The sequence below is a fragment of the Drosophila innubila genome, assembly GCF_004354385.1.
Source record: "Drosophila innubila isolate TH190305 chromosome 3L unlocalized genomic scaffold, UK_Dinn_1.0 0_D_3L, whole genome shotgun sequence".
In the NCBI taxonomy this organism is placed as follows: domain Eukaryota; kingdom Metazoa; phylum Arthropoda; class Insecta; order Diptera; family Drosophilidae; genus Drosophila; species Drosophila innubila.
Genome location: NW_022995376.1, coordinates 21,820,292 through 21,835,305, shown reverse-complemented (window position 1 = coordinate 21,835,305; position 15,014 = coordinate 21,820,292). Strand labels below are relative to the sequence as shown.

Sequence of the window (15,014 nt, the reverse complement as noted above, 5' to 3'; positions counted from 1 at the left end):
CTAACGGCTATCGTATATGGTATAGGCCGCACCGTGGGACAAAAGCCGATGAAAAATTAAAAAAAAGCAAAGAAAAAAGATAAGGTAAAAAGAGAAATATTCGATAGACAAGTAAAATAAATAATTTATTATTATATTGTTATATAAATCATGTTAATTATAAATATTATAAATGAAAACGTTTAATCTACTTTGAAAATGTATATTTTCTTTAAAAAATTTGACAATGTGAAGAATTTATATAAATTGTACAATATCTTTTCACTTCAGAAAATCAAAGATAGTTTCACTGTGCATTGTCCACTTCTCAATGAGTGAGATCCGACTGTCCGTGAGATGCGGGGAACTGTGTGAATATTTGTTTTAATTAAATGCCAATCGATGTACGTAATTGTGGCACATTAGGCAGAAAAGTGAAAAAAAAACTATCGTATAACTAAAATGCCAGACGTAAGTATTATCTGCTCAAATTGAAATCGAAGCTGACATTAATTGACCAACCTGATAAGCTGGCAGTTGAAAGTCGTTTTCAAGTATCTAACTAAATATGTGAAGCTGTAGGCTTGAGATACTCTCATATCTGGTCAGTAGAAGACAGTACGATAGGATACAAGTGATGCCCACTTAAAGTAAGGCCCACATTCATTTAAGCTAGCACCTATTTATAATTGGCAGACTGACAAATACTCTGCAAAAAGTTCAAATGGAAGAAAAAGCACACACATAGATTAAATAAATAAATTTTCTACTTTTATTTTCGTATTAATTTTCCACATTCTCTTCCATCTTTTATCTTATATTGTATATTGAACTTTAATCTTCAAGTTCAACATACAACATTTTACCTCTATTCTATTTTCAACTTTCTGTTTGAAATTTTATCTTCCACTTCTGTCTTTGAAACCTATCTTAATCTTTAATGTTGAACTTTCATATTCAACTTCTACCTTCCAAATTAATCTTCTACGTTATAGATTTATCTTGCACTGCCGTCTTGAACTTTAAATTGATTCTTCTATTGTATCTTGAACTTTTCGCTTTGACTTGTATTTCTATTTTATATCTATAACTTCAATCTTCAAGTTCACGCTTAAACTTCTATCTTCAACCTCAATCGTCATTTTGTATCTCAAACTTTTTCATCTGACTGAAACCCGTTGATAGATCTGAAACAAACAGCTGACACAAATTATCATTGCAAATGTTAATAACATTAAACAAAACAGACCGAAAAGTGTTTTCATATCAATAATTATATTAATTACTGTAATTACAACAACTATAATTATCAGGTATTATGGCAAACCAATAGAAATACAATAGAAATATGCGAGACCTTGACGTCAAATATTGCCAACTTGCAGTTTTGGCCAATAATTTGGCTCTAAGCCACATTTATGATCTTAGCGTGCAGCTAACAATATTTTTCTTGTTTTGTTTCATGCAATTGAAGGTCAGTTTTTGCCGTTGGTGGGGCAGGAAATTAGGCGAATACTTTGTGTCTACATTTTGGTTATGGTAATTACGTATACACTTGCGATTTGTTGATTTAGGCTCGAGAAGTTGGGTTCGACCTGAGCTATGTCTCGGGGCTGTAAAACAACAAATGTTGGCAAAGGTCAATGATACGGTTTGGCTTCAAGAGTATTTCCTATGGGGCGTCGCTGAATACTTAATGAGCACTCACGAGGTACATGACCACGAAGTGGCTTAATTAAGGGTAAAGGTCATTAAGTGAAGGATATTGTTGAGATTCTTCAGTCAGCTTGTATTTAAGATAATTTTAAGATCAGTCGAAAATTAAAAACAAGAGATTTTGTTTGAAAAATGTATTTTAAATAGTTCTAGCTGATTATTTTCCTTATCCATATCCATATCCATTATCAACTATCCTTTAGATCCCCACACAAATACCGCGCAGTTGTTGCTACTTTTAATTAATGATCGTTTCGTGCTGCATTGCAAATTAATCAAAAACTTTAATTAATTGACAAAATGGCATATTGAATTGTGCACTTTACGGCTTACAACAATTTATTATCAGATGCAAATCGCTGTCGCCAACGTGCAAATTGTCTACTCAAGTAATGCCACCGGGTATGCCCGCACCACGACTCAATCTGTGTGTGTTTGTCTGTGGGTAGCACTTAGAAGGTCGCCTGTGTGGGGGCTACAAATTCCAAATTATTATAAAGCTGGCTTAGAATGCGCCATTAGGCTTTTGTTTCCACTGTGCATAGAACAATTGAATTGATTTATGTATGAAACTTCAATAACTTTGTAGAGCTTTTATTGATATTTATTTTATTACTGCATTATTATTTATGTTACTTTATTTATACCATACTATTTTAATTTATTTACTCATGAAACTTAAATACATTTTCATTAATAATATTTATTTGATTGTACTATTATTTATACTGCAAAATTTGATAAATTGATCGAGCACACGATCATAGAAATTTTTCATCGTAAACACGAATATCATAAATATCGTAAAAATAATATTGAATTTTATATTCTCATAGTACTATATTTTAATTTGTATTACTTTGTTTATGTCTATTTAAAATTTGCAGTCGATCTTACGTTACACGATGTTTTTATCATGAATTGAATTAATTTTTGCATGAAACTTAAATAAATTGTTATTTATTTTACTCATTTATTTTAGTTCTTTATTTTAGTCATGCAACATTTCAATTGTGCACCTTGAGGCACATACATGAGTTGATCGAGCACACGATTCTAGAGATCATCATCGGTTACACGACAGTATTATCATTATCCCAGCATGCGATCGTGGCGTGCAATTAGAAAATTTATCGATTTTCGAATAGTTTCCGTTCATGTATAAAATCTATCATCTCTTCAGCTGCCTACCTTCCCTCTCACTTTTTTCTCTCAGCCTCTCGACCTATTAGCTGACAACTGTAGGCGAATGCATGCAACATTTCATGAAAGAATTCTCAAACCTGAGTTCGTGCTCTTGGCCAGATGCACTCATTAATGCATAATTGTACACAATTAACTGCGGGCCATGGCGACGATCACAAGGGGGATTCAAAGAGGCGGAATATTGCAGAAATTGAGCTAATAGCGATGCTGTGGCAATGGAAATTGCCAATCAATGGGGAGAATTGCAACAATTTGCCCAAGCCCAAAAAACCGCAACAAAGTTCGATCTAGATGCAGATACAATGTATCTGTTTGTAATCGATACAAGTATCTATGAGTACGAATATGTTTGTGTATGGTAAGTGGAACCGGGTACTCAAACTGTACAGTGTACACTCAACAAGTACTCGTACTCGTAGTCGTACTCGTAGTCGTACTTGTACTCGTACTTGTACTCGTAGTCGTATTTGCTCTGGTTTTCTTTTCATGTCGCCACAAAATGCAACGCGTGAGCGATTTTCCTCAGCGAACGTTGTTTGTTTAAACTTTTAACGCTTTTCAGCTTGACTTGATTTTGGGGCGTTCGCAACAACAACAACACAAATAACAACAACAACAACAACAACAGCAACATTAGCTCCAATGACGTTGAACTCGTTTTCCCACGTTGGAAATTCTTCAATTTGCATGCCACAAATGCGCAATCACAGCTGACACCTTTTCAGCAATAGATACACGTACTACACTCACTTCAGATACATTTTTTGCTTTGAAATTCCTCAGAAAACTCGAGTACATCAACAACTTTTGACTTAGTTTTAAATTTTCATGCAAATTTCTCTATTACGACACAAAAAAATCAAATTAGAAACGGAGATGTCTTTTAATAGACATTTATATGGATACATATCAAGAAACTCGAATTTGATCTACATTTTTAATACAATTTTATCAAATCATGCTTTCTATTCTATAATCCTTTCGAAAATTTAACAAATAATGTTCTGATAGGCTTTAAAAAAATCAGCCAAGCTATCAATTTCTCTTTTTCTGCAAAGCCCTAAAAGTATCCCACGTTCCCGAAAAAAGTGCTTACTCCATGTCCGACTCATTGAATAACCAGCAAATGCACAAAATCATTAAGAAAACATCTAAAATGATTTTTTTGTAGCTAGACATACCCAAGCCGTATCCAAAATAAAGTTGGCAAAAATGCTACGAATACTATAAATAAAGAAAACAAGTAGAGACATTCACAAATAAAAAAGGTGTGTGACAAAAGTTGGGCTCAAAATCCATCAAAACAAAGCGAATTAAACAAACAAAACAAAAGTCTGACATGAAATTGACACAGATTTCAAGCATAACTTCCCATTGTGAATTTATTAAATAGTTTTGTGAATGGGAAAAAATTATTTATAATTTTTAAGTGTTGTTAAACAACACTTTTATGGATTCAAATGATGATTTTAGTATATCTTTAATTGACTAAAACAAAGAAGTTCCATTTTGCTTAAAATAAAAATGCTTATATAATTTCTGAACTAGTTGAACTTGTTCGCTCGCTGGAGACGCCCCAAAAGCCCTCGCGTGCTACTCTTTCCGGTCGAAATCGAAATCAGTGTCAAAAGTTTTTTCAAAGTCAAGAGTCAAAACCGGATCCAGAAAGGCTCATGAATATTTAAAACTCTTTTTTTAGTTTTTTTTTTAATTTTATACAAATTCAAACGCGCTACTTAATTACAGCGATGTGAGTTTACGTAGGCAATGTGGATGGCTCTCTATGGATGGAACTAGGCAGGAGTTCAGTCAACTCAAAACACATTAATCCATAGATAAACACAACAAAACAACAACTCAGCTCAAACATATCTCTGACATTATGATAAATGCGACGCGGCTCATTAAATCAAACCGAAATTATTTTTGCCATTTTTTAACATTATTACTATTACTATTATTATTATATGTTTTTTTATGTTATGAGTGAGAGTGACCGTGAATTGTTCATGTCTTTTTCTAATTTTTAACTGTTGTGTCGTCTGGCAAAAACCAAAAAATGATTTATGTTTATTACTTGTCGATGGTTTTTTTATTTCAAAAATTTCATTATTAAGTTGTACATAACATTTTCATAAGAAATTGTGGTTTCATTTGAATTTAAAAAGTCGACCAAAAATTGAAGAGTTATTATCAACTGTGGACATTTTTTTAGTATATTGTTAATGATCGGTTTGCCGGTTTCTTGTTTTCTTGCATGGCACATAATGTTTATTAATGGGCTTCATTTGAAGGCTAATCCGCTAATAGTTATTTATTAAATATAGGTTATTGGGTCTTATTTTTTGCATATGCTAAAATAATAATTGGATTAATGTTAGAGATCTTCGATATGCTACCTACATTTCTTAAAATGAGTTCCAATATGGGCTTATAAATATTATTAGATATCTTTAATTAAGATCTTGGCACAAGGTTTAATAAAAGAAAAGATTATAAGAAAAGATTAAATTTTTGGTAAGAAGGACAGATAAAGAAAATATCTCTATAACCAGGCGGTAAAAATGATTTAGTTGAGTTGCACAAATGCTCGAGAAATTTAAGATTATTTGACTACGGACTAAAAAGGAGGATTCATATCTTTTAAGATGCATCTTAAAATTATTTTCAATTCATAAGCTTTCTAATTAAAGATTTACTGCTGTTTAAAACTGCGGACGGATATCTCTTAAATCGTAAACTCTCTCCATGAAATTTAACTTTAATTCGTGTTGTAGGTATTTTTCATATGAACCTTCTCTACATAAAATTTTAATTAATATTTAGTAGCGTATAATTGACAAAATAGTTAAATGTCACATGAAACCGTTTAAAAGATTTATTTAAGTTGCTCCTTCTCTATTTTATGTCTTACTTCGTTTTAAAACTGATTGAATGGTGTTTTTAAGTCGCATATACTTTACCAAATGATATCCTGTGAATAATTTTTCGGAGTATTTTGAAGATGTAACTTCTATATATAAAGTTGTAGTTCAATTGGTAAAGAGTTTGCAGAGTATCTTGAAGTTGTACCTTCCCTAAAGCTATAGTTAAACTTTGTAATAAAATTGTGTGCTGGGTATTTTTAAGTCGTGTTATCTTATTCCACAGTGCATTTCAATTGCTCATCGCACAATTCACTGCATAACATACGCGAAAATGCATTCATCAGCATAATTAAGTCGTCAATAGTTGCTGTCTGAGCGGAGTGGACAATTTATGTCATTAGCAAATGAACAAGCGACGGCTTCAAACTCCAACAACAACAACAGCAACAACAACAGCTTAAACTTCAAGTTTGTCTGTCAGATTGATTTATCGGGTACATGTTAAACTATACCTTACCATGCCGTACCATAAGATACCATATCACACTATAGTCAGGCATTACATAACTTGCAACAATATGTACCGTTAACTGACTCGTTAATGAGCATACTCTTTCTCTTTTCCTCTCCGCAGTTTTCCTCCCATTTAAGCAACGCACGTAAGCAGCCAAAGAAGACAAGACAAGACCCAGAAGCACGAAGAAATGTGCATATTAAGATAAGAATGCAATGGTCAGACTCCAACTGCAACTGCAAGTCAGACACATACACAGACACAGCAGATCACAAGCTCGACAGTGGCCGCCAAAAGTTAGCGGCCAAGGAAAGGCAAGGAATGCCAAGAAGTTTCAGTTTCGGGCCATGTACAACATGCACTCGACTTGCAACTGGTTCGTCTGCTAGAATAGGGGGGATTCTCTAGGCTTTTGTCTGAGCCGTCAGTCTGGTTTTTCATTTATCTACTTCTTCTTCTTCGTCATTTCTTTTCTTTTCATGTAGCATCGCCTTAAGCTCTGAAATGGGTCAATTTAGTGACAAGTGATGGCGTTGCGATGTAATGCGGTCTTCGCAACTTCTTAAAGAGATTGAACTACATGACAAAAATTCTAAATATGTACCATACACAGTATAAAAAAATCCAAGAAATAAATTCTTAAATTTCTTCAATATAATGCGATTATACTGCAATAAATATCAGCAAAGCAAAAGTATAGTTAGATTTTAACATTTCAAATGATTCATTGGATTTTATCGAGGGAACATTTATTTTTATACCAAACACTTCCAGGAAATACTACATATTATCAAAAATTATATATATTTATATATTTCCTCCAGAAATTATATTGTGTTGTCAGCATAGTATAGTATATATGTATTTCCCCGATTCAAATGCGCGTTATTCGAAAATTGTAGTACTTCTTGCTCATTATTATCAACAACAAGTGTGTAAGCACGTTTGCTAAGATAAAAATAAACCACTAAATGATAACTTTTATCATAGCGGAGATTTAAATATACTAGGTCTTATGCATAGGTATAATATGTGGGCATTATTTAAAATATTTTATACACTTTTAACATAGTTACGATCCACCCACAACAAAGCCGGACATGCATAGCTTTGCACTCGGACTTGCTGTAATCAATTAAGTCGGAGAATTATGGGACTGTCGAGGGCGCTGTCGGTTGGCATTGAAGTTCTGGGGCGTGGGTTTGAATAGTTTTCCGCATTTGATGTTCGAGTATTTTTTTTGTATTCTATTGACCGAAAAAAAGGAAAATCTAGAGGCGGAAACTTCAAGGCGCTGGTAAATTAGACCAACATGACCCAGCCTGACAGTCTTACTTATCAATTGAACAATTATATTTGGCAAAAAGTTCAGGCGAAGGTTTACCAGTTAGCAAAATAAAAAAGCAGCCCACTCGTTTCGGCCAACACGCAAACAAGTCACGAATCTAACAATACCGAGCCCAGAGATTGGCCCCGCTGTGCAATCTTAAAGATGACGCCAAACGAATTTAAGCCAAGTCGAGCCTTTACTTATTAATTTAACCCAGTTTAATGCTCGTTCCACAGTTCAATAATAAATGGATCTATCTATGAAATGAAAGGATAGCAAATATTTAAAGCAGTTATCGAATAATTGTAATCAATTTCAGCGTTAATCGATTCGCAAAATGAAGAGAGCTACAAAATATTAATCAAATATACTATAAAAGAACCGCTTGAAGCTACTTTCGATCTATACTTTCAAATTCAAAGCACAAGATTTTGCAGATTGTATAAGCTGATTGATTAAACTGAATCAAAATTTGGTGAGAAATAGGAAAAATAGTAGATTATTAGTGGCATGGTCAGGTTTTTTGTACAGATAAAGTATGGAACGTTTAAAAATAAGTCAAAGTTCTCTCTTAAAACTTTTGATGTAACAATGTAAATGTACTCTTTATATCAAATATCGTTATGTTACTTTGTACAATGTACATACCTACAGTAATTCCTGTAAAGCTTTGGCAATGTTGTTGCTACTTTTGTCAATCAGTAACTTTCTTTGTACACAAATTGAAATTCACTTTAACAACTTGTTTATACTTTATTTTGATCAGTTGTGATCATTGATCAATGCTTTATTAAATGTTGTTATTTTTTGAAGACAGACGCTCATAAAAAGAGTTCTTATTTCTTAGACAGTTGATATAATCTTTCAGTATTCGACAAACTTTAAAAGCTCTGCATAGTTACAATTACAAGAAACGGAAAAACGCGCAAAAGAAATGCCACGACACTAACGTCTATAACGAACGAGCATTAAACGGCGACTGAACCTGGAACAGAGCTGGGCTTCAAACACCAAACGTGTGAGCTTACAGAAACACAGATACAAACACATGCATGACCTCTCTCGCCATTTCGCTCTTTCGTTCTCTCATTTGTTGTATTGGTGTGTGTAGTTTGTTGTATGTGTGGGAGTGCAAAACTGGTTTGTTTGAGTGGCAAATGCTTGTTTGCTCGATCTGCTGTTGCTTCTGATCTCTCTCCCTCTCCATCTGTTGTGCTGGCTATTTCTCACCCGCTTGCACGCGGGCTCCACGTTTTATGCTGCTGTGCCAGCAACTTTTTAAATTAAAAGCCATTGGCTTCGTTTTTTTTTTTTTTCGTTTTCTTCTCTGCTTTGTTTGTCACATAATCAAAACAAACGCGCTTTTCGATCACGATGCGTACTCGTACTTTGTTTTTGTTTTGACTTCTGGTTGTTCTTGTTGCTGTTGTCGTCGTGTTTCTTTATATTCTATGCCTTCTACGCAGCTCATTAACTTTTTACAGCTACTGTTCTTTCTCTCTTCCTATGAGTACGTAATTAATTTGATGGCCCCGAATTGTTAGAAGCGCATACAGCCGACCAGATAAGCCCCCAACCCATCCAGATGAGACACTCGTAAATTGTCTTTCGTCAAATCAAATTAGCGTCAGAGCTCAATCTGAACCATCCAGCGAGGTGATATTTGTGCTCGGTGGAATCTTTATTAGTTATCTCTTGCTCTTCCAAACTTTTGGTCTTACATTGAGGTCATTTAATTCTATTCACAGTTTTGGCAATTTATTTCATTTTCAGCACACACACTCTAAAAGGAGACAGTGGTAACAGTTGTCTCTCACTGTTTCTTGCATAAAACTGTTCTATACGAAGAACTGTTCCATGCGTAGAACTGTTCCTTTCGTAAAACTGTTTCTTAACAACTGTTCCTTAAAAAGTGTTCCTAAGCCAGTCTAGTTGTTCCATACCAATTGTAAGTACTTAAGCTAGTTTGGGAACGTTTTAGCTGTGCCATATTTATGTTGATTTTGTTAGGCTTAAGTAAACTCATCTTATCTAGCTGTACCACCCACACAGAGTACAAAAGCTACGTTGCTTTACGGCAGACTTTTATAAATAAGTTTATGTATGTATGTATGTTTGTGGTATGAGTGGATCCTCTTGCAGCTAGAGATGTGGCGTAAGCTGCTCACGTGACACGACATCAAATGACACACCCAGGCTACAAACAAAAAAAGAATAAAAAGTTCGCGAATGTCTTGTGTGATAGACTGTGGGATGCCCAGTACTCAGACCTTTTTTTATCTATTTATTTATTCATTTCGTTTTCTGATTTTAGCGCCAACGCTTATTTATTATTTATAACTATTATAAACATGTCAAAAGTACGGTAACTTTAAACCAATTAAAAAATACTTAATCAAGCTCAGATTTTCTCAGCAATATTGTAAATTCCTCAATATTGTAAGATTTTAAGCTAAATTTAGCATTCTTTGACTTTTTTAATATTTAGTAGTTGCCATTTCATCCGCATGTTGTCTTAATTTATCAATAATATCATGAATAAATACTAAAAAAATACATGCTTAAATTAAGAATGTTAAACATGAATTTTAGAATGATACCCAAACACGTTTGTACTGCATTTGCCTGAAACATACGTAGATACGAAACTGTTACACTCTTTGAGTAACGAACTAAAAACAAACCAGCTAAATTAAAGCTCAAGAAATACATGCGACCCACGTCAAAAAGGGACATGGCAAACATAAATGCAATTGAGAGACATGGGGCATGGATGCCTATGGGATATATGTGTGTATGTTTGTACATTGTACAACATGTCAGAGTGGAGCTTTGGATGGGCCTGAGACGGAGACTGAGACAGAGTCTGCTCATGACAACCTGCAATCAAGCGCCAGCAGCGAGCAGACAGAGCAGAGTTGAGTTGATCGGAGGCACGGCCATCATCAACATGCTGCATGCAACAACCAACCGCGTAGGCAACAACAACAGTCATTGCAACAATGACGCGACATTTGTGCGGGGCTTTAACTTAAATTATGCGCCAAACAAATAAGGTCTCGCCATCGCCATAATGATGTTAATGCATGGGCCATAATCAAGTTGCCAGTTGCCAGTTTTGCGGCAACAGCAACAGCTACAGCAGCAACAACTGCTACAACAGCAACAACTGCTGCAACTGCAACAACAGCAGTGCAACATTTCGATGTCGCCAGTTGCACAAAGTCATGGTCGTTGTCGTTGTAAAAACCAGCCATCCCTCCCCCCCCTACCGCCCCTCCCTCCACCAACTGACAGCAGCAGCAACAAATGTTGCCAAGGCAACAGTTAAAGAAACGATCGCAAAAAACCGTCAACAACCGCAAGAAACAATTAAGTTTGGTTGTGCAATGTCTTAAGGAGCTGTACCCAATACACACACAGTCACACACACACATCTAAATACGTGTATTTATATTGCTTTGTCTTATGGCAAACTTTCATGGTTAGCAAATTGAACTTAAAGTTTTCACAGAATCTACAATTTGAACCAGCAGCTGGTTCATCAATTGAACCACGCGCTAAAATAAACCCAAAAACAAAAAAAAAAACACAAACAAATTAAAGAAGAAATAAAGTTTATCTCCGGCATTCTATAGATTTGATACCCTTCCAAATTTCAATTTTATTTTTAGCCGAGCAGCTAAATAAATCAATATGGAATACACCAAAAAATCCTATTATAATCGTTATATACGATATCAGACAAAAAGTACACAAAAATTTATATTTTATTAAAAACAAATCAAAAACAAATGTTCCTTCATAATTTTTAAATAAAGATTCAAATTTAATTATTATTTTTCATTTGTTAAATAAAAACTTAAAATAAGTGATACTTCGTAACTTTTAAGTAAAAATTTTTAAATAATTGTCATACTATTATTATTTTAAAATGTATAACAATTACGATCCCTGGATGCGCGTGTTTTTTTTTAATTTAAACAGCTCAAAAATCAAATGTCGAATTTAAAAATATATCAAAAAAAAAAAGACTATAAAATTTACAAAATAAATGGGGATATTTAATTTTTTAAATCTTTCAAACAATTTAAAGTTGTCCATATCTGTAATATATTAAATTTAACAGGCAGTCGTGGAACAGACAGACATATAGCAATGTCTACATCGTCTGAGCCGTCTCAGTCCGGATCAAAAATATACCCTCTGCAATGGTATAAAAATTAAATTCAAAATTTAAAAAAATATAAACTGCACCTGTGGCCTCCAATAAAGTTTAATCTTCGATTAAGTGACAATTTAAGTGTTAAATTTTGGGCCAGAAGCAGCTGCGTGCACAGAACCCAAGTAAGCACGAGCCAAACTTTAGCAGCCGGCTTAAGTCGTCTTCGAAAGAGAAAAGGGGAAAAACAGAGCCATAGAAGATCAGAGGCAGCTCCTAAACCGAAACCGGTTGCAATGTGCTCCCACAGGCAACGCACAATTTAGCTGGATGATGGCTTTCATGTCGACGTCAGTTCTCGGTCAGACATACACTTGAGGCCGGAGCTTGCTGCTGGTCAAACAAACTAAGCCGATGGGGTTCAGTTTTCTTTCAATTCAGTGTAAGATGGCATAGCTGTCATTAGACGTAATCGTGCCGCAATTGTCGTTGATTGTTGTCGTCCGTATGTCTTGTTCTCTTTCCCATTTACCTCGAAATGTAGTGGACGATTTAGTTGATTAGCTAAAATGCGTGCGAATCTGACAATTGCAAGTCTCAGCAATTTATTTAGATCAACATATAACTATGTAAAGTTCTTTGTACTCAATTCTAGTGTGCTACAACTAAAATAAGCGACAAAAAAATAAGCGTTTTAGTTTTAAAAACCAAACCAAACCAAAATTAATTTAATTGATTTGATTTTAATATTAGAAAATGGAATACAGAAGTTTAAATTAATTTCTATACAAGATAATTAAATAAATATCAACAGAATTAAATGTAATCTAAAAAAATATACATTATTTAACTAGTTTTACTGCGACCAAGGCTTTTATAAATCTAGATGTAGAAAGTGCTAAATGTAAAAGTGAGAAACAAATAAATTCAAATATTATTGCGCGCCATTGCGATGCTTATCGAGCCGGAACCAGTAAAAATTTCTCTTGTTATCGAGCATTCGATTATTATTGCAAGTGTTGCAAAGGCAAACGGCACTGTTGTCAACTTAGTTATTTAAAAGCTAGTTTTGGCTATTTTTAAAGCTTAATTGCTAGAAACTTTGTAAATTGCATTAGCCGTAAACCTGGCTATTCAGCTATGTTTTGCTAATAATCTTGTTTCTAAAACAAGCAAAGTACACACGACAAAAAATTTTCAAGTCAGAAACATAATTTAACCGCTCACTGATTTTCAGTGAAAAGTATGGAAGGCGCACAATTCAACAGAAAATTTACTTAAGTCCGCGAGCTAAGCCTGCCAACCCGATTTTATCAGCTACTGACTATTAAAACAAAAACAAGTCAATAGCTGTAATAGAACTCTGAAAATAGCCAGATCTAGCTATAAAATAGCAAAGTTGACAACAGTGTTGACAGCACTGCTGCGTATTTCTAAGAAATCCAAGCGAACGTAAATAAAGAATAATTTGGCGCTTACAATGAGAGTTACCAATAGACACGTTGCCAATCAAGGCAATAAGATGAACGGCAATAAAAGAATTAAGGTGGTCAAAGACAACTTACCAGCATCACAGAACAAGCAATGGGCTAAAGCAACATTCAAGCATCAAGCCACAAGCAACTTGTCACCACAAATCGAAGAATACGACGAGGCTCACCTGTACAGCGATATAAATGATGATGCCAGCGATACAGAGGTGAGATACCAAGACCTTTAATGTCGTAATATATTAAATTAATGCTTTGACTTGGCAGCCCGAACAAATCGAAGAACAGAAGCGCGCATTCATGTCCGTGGCATCAAAAGTACGTCCATTGCTTCAATTATTTGCGGATTCCGAGGACTCGAAACTAGTAGTTCCCAAGACAATACCTCCAGGGATGACAACAGTCCAGCAACCGATATTATATAAGGATATAAGTCTATGTTCTGAAGAAGAGAATGAAAACCCGTCAGAATTCCAGGAAGATCAAATGGAGTTTATAGATAGTAAAGTTACTGCACACAAATTAAATTCTAAACGATTTGAGTGGACTCCAAAATCAACAAATGCGTTTCTCGACTTATGGGAAAAGAACGTTGAGGGAATTCGTGGTAAGCGAAAAAATTCGCTAATACACAAGGAAATGGCTCAAGAAATGAGAGAATATGGACCAACTCATCGTGAAATAAAAGCAAAAATGGACAATATGATAAGAAAACATAGGTAAATCACACAAGCAATTATTGACAAACAGTTAATAATACATAACTTAAATTTTAGAACTGAAGCCGAAAAGATTAAGTTGGGAAAACGAACAAATTGGCGATATTATAAAAGAGTTAAGTCACTCTTAACTGAACCTCTACCTTCTTCTTCGGATTTTGAGGAGATTTTAATCGATAGCAATGGTAATTATGGTATAGTGAATACTGAAAACCACTAATAATATTAATTCTTGTTCACAGAGCTATCGACGTTTTTGAATTCAGACAATAGCGATGTTGACAGTAATTATAATGATATGTCAGAAGAGGAAGACATTCCAAATGGTTCAATAAAAAGAAAAGAAGTGGAACAATTCGAAGACATACAAGAAATGTATAAAAAAGAAAAACCTCCTCAAAAGGTAATTGAAAAACCGCAGAAAGGTGAACATCAAATTGAGACCAAGACAGAAACTTCGATAAGTACAACAGACAGAATGCTACAAATTGAGCAAGAAAAATTACAAGTCGAGAAACAAAAACTGCAAGTTATGAAACATATATCCCGAGACTTATTATCGATCAGTAAAACACTTGTCGAATTATTACGAAATACAAAAAAATAAATCCCAAACTTGGATAAAACGAAAATGTTATATTTCTTGCAAGTGCAAATTGTCGAGGCCAAAGTTTAAAAAATATGCTGACTTGAAACATTTAGGTAGAATTATTCGAGTAATGTTTTTGAAATTGTTTAAAAAATAGCCCCTTTTATATTTCGAAATAATGATGGGTTAAAATTTTTTTAAGAACGAACAACTAATATTTGAATTTTCTTTTGTCAAAACAATTTCAATTGACTATCTATATATTCAATTGTTTTTTATATGAACGAGGTTCTGTACTAAACACTAAACTCTGAAAATTGGGTATTTTTAAGATTTGTACTTTTTATTTTGCATAAAGTATTGCCAGCATTAAGGAGAATTTTGTACTTGTTTTTTTGTTCACTTAAAAATTTCATTAAATCCTGATTTATTAATTCAATTG

At 34.1% G+C, this 15,014-nt stretch overlaps 2 protein-coding genes across 2 annotated transcripts in view; one reads left to right on the top strand and one right to left on the bottom strand.

Moving 5' to 3' along the window:
- LOC117787426 (semaphorin-5A) overlaps positions 1-8,502 on the bottom strand; it is a 44,327-nt gene extending 35,825 nt beyond the window's left edge. Inside the window, exon 1 of the mRNA XM_034625950.1 lies at positions 8,261-8,502. The gene's annotated coding sequence lies outside the window, so the exon portion shown is untranslated. The remainder of the gene's footprint in view (positions 1-8,260) is intronic.
- Positions 8,503-13,210: 4,708 nt separating this feature from the next.
- Positions 13,211-14,620, top strand: LOC117787240. Its single transcript, XM_034625710.1, has 4 exons — positions 13,211-13,473; positions 13,532-13,983; positions 14,041-14,168; positions 14,226-14,620. The coding sequence occupies exons 1-4, from the start codon at positions 13,255-13,257 to the stop codon at positions 14,588-14,590; spliced, it is 1,164 nt and encodes a 387-aa protein (XP_034481601.1). The 5' UTR covers positions 13,211-13,254; the 3' UTR covers positions 14,591-14,620.
- The last annotated feature ends 394 nt before the right edge of the window (positions 14,621-15,014 follow it).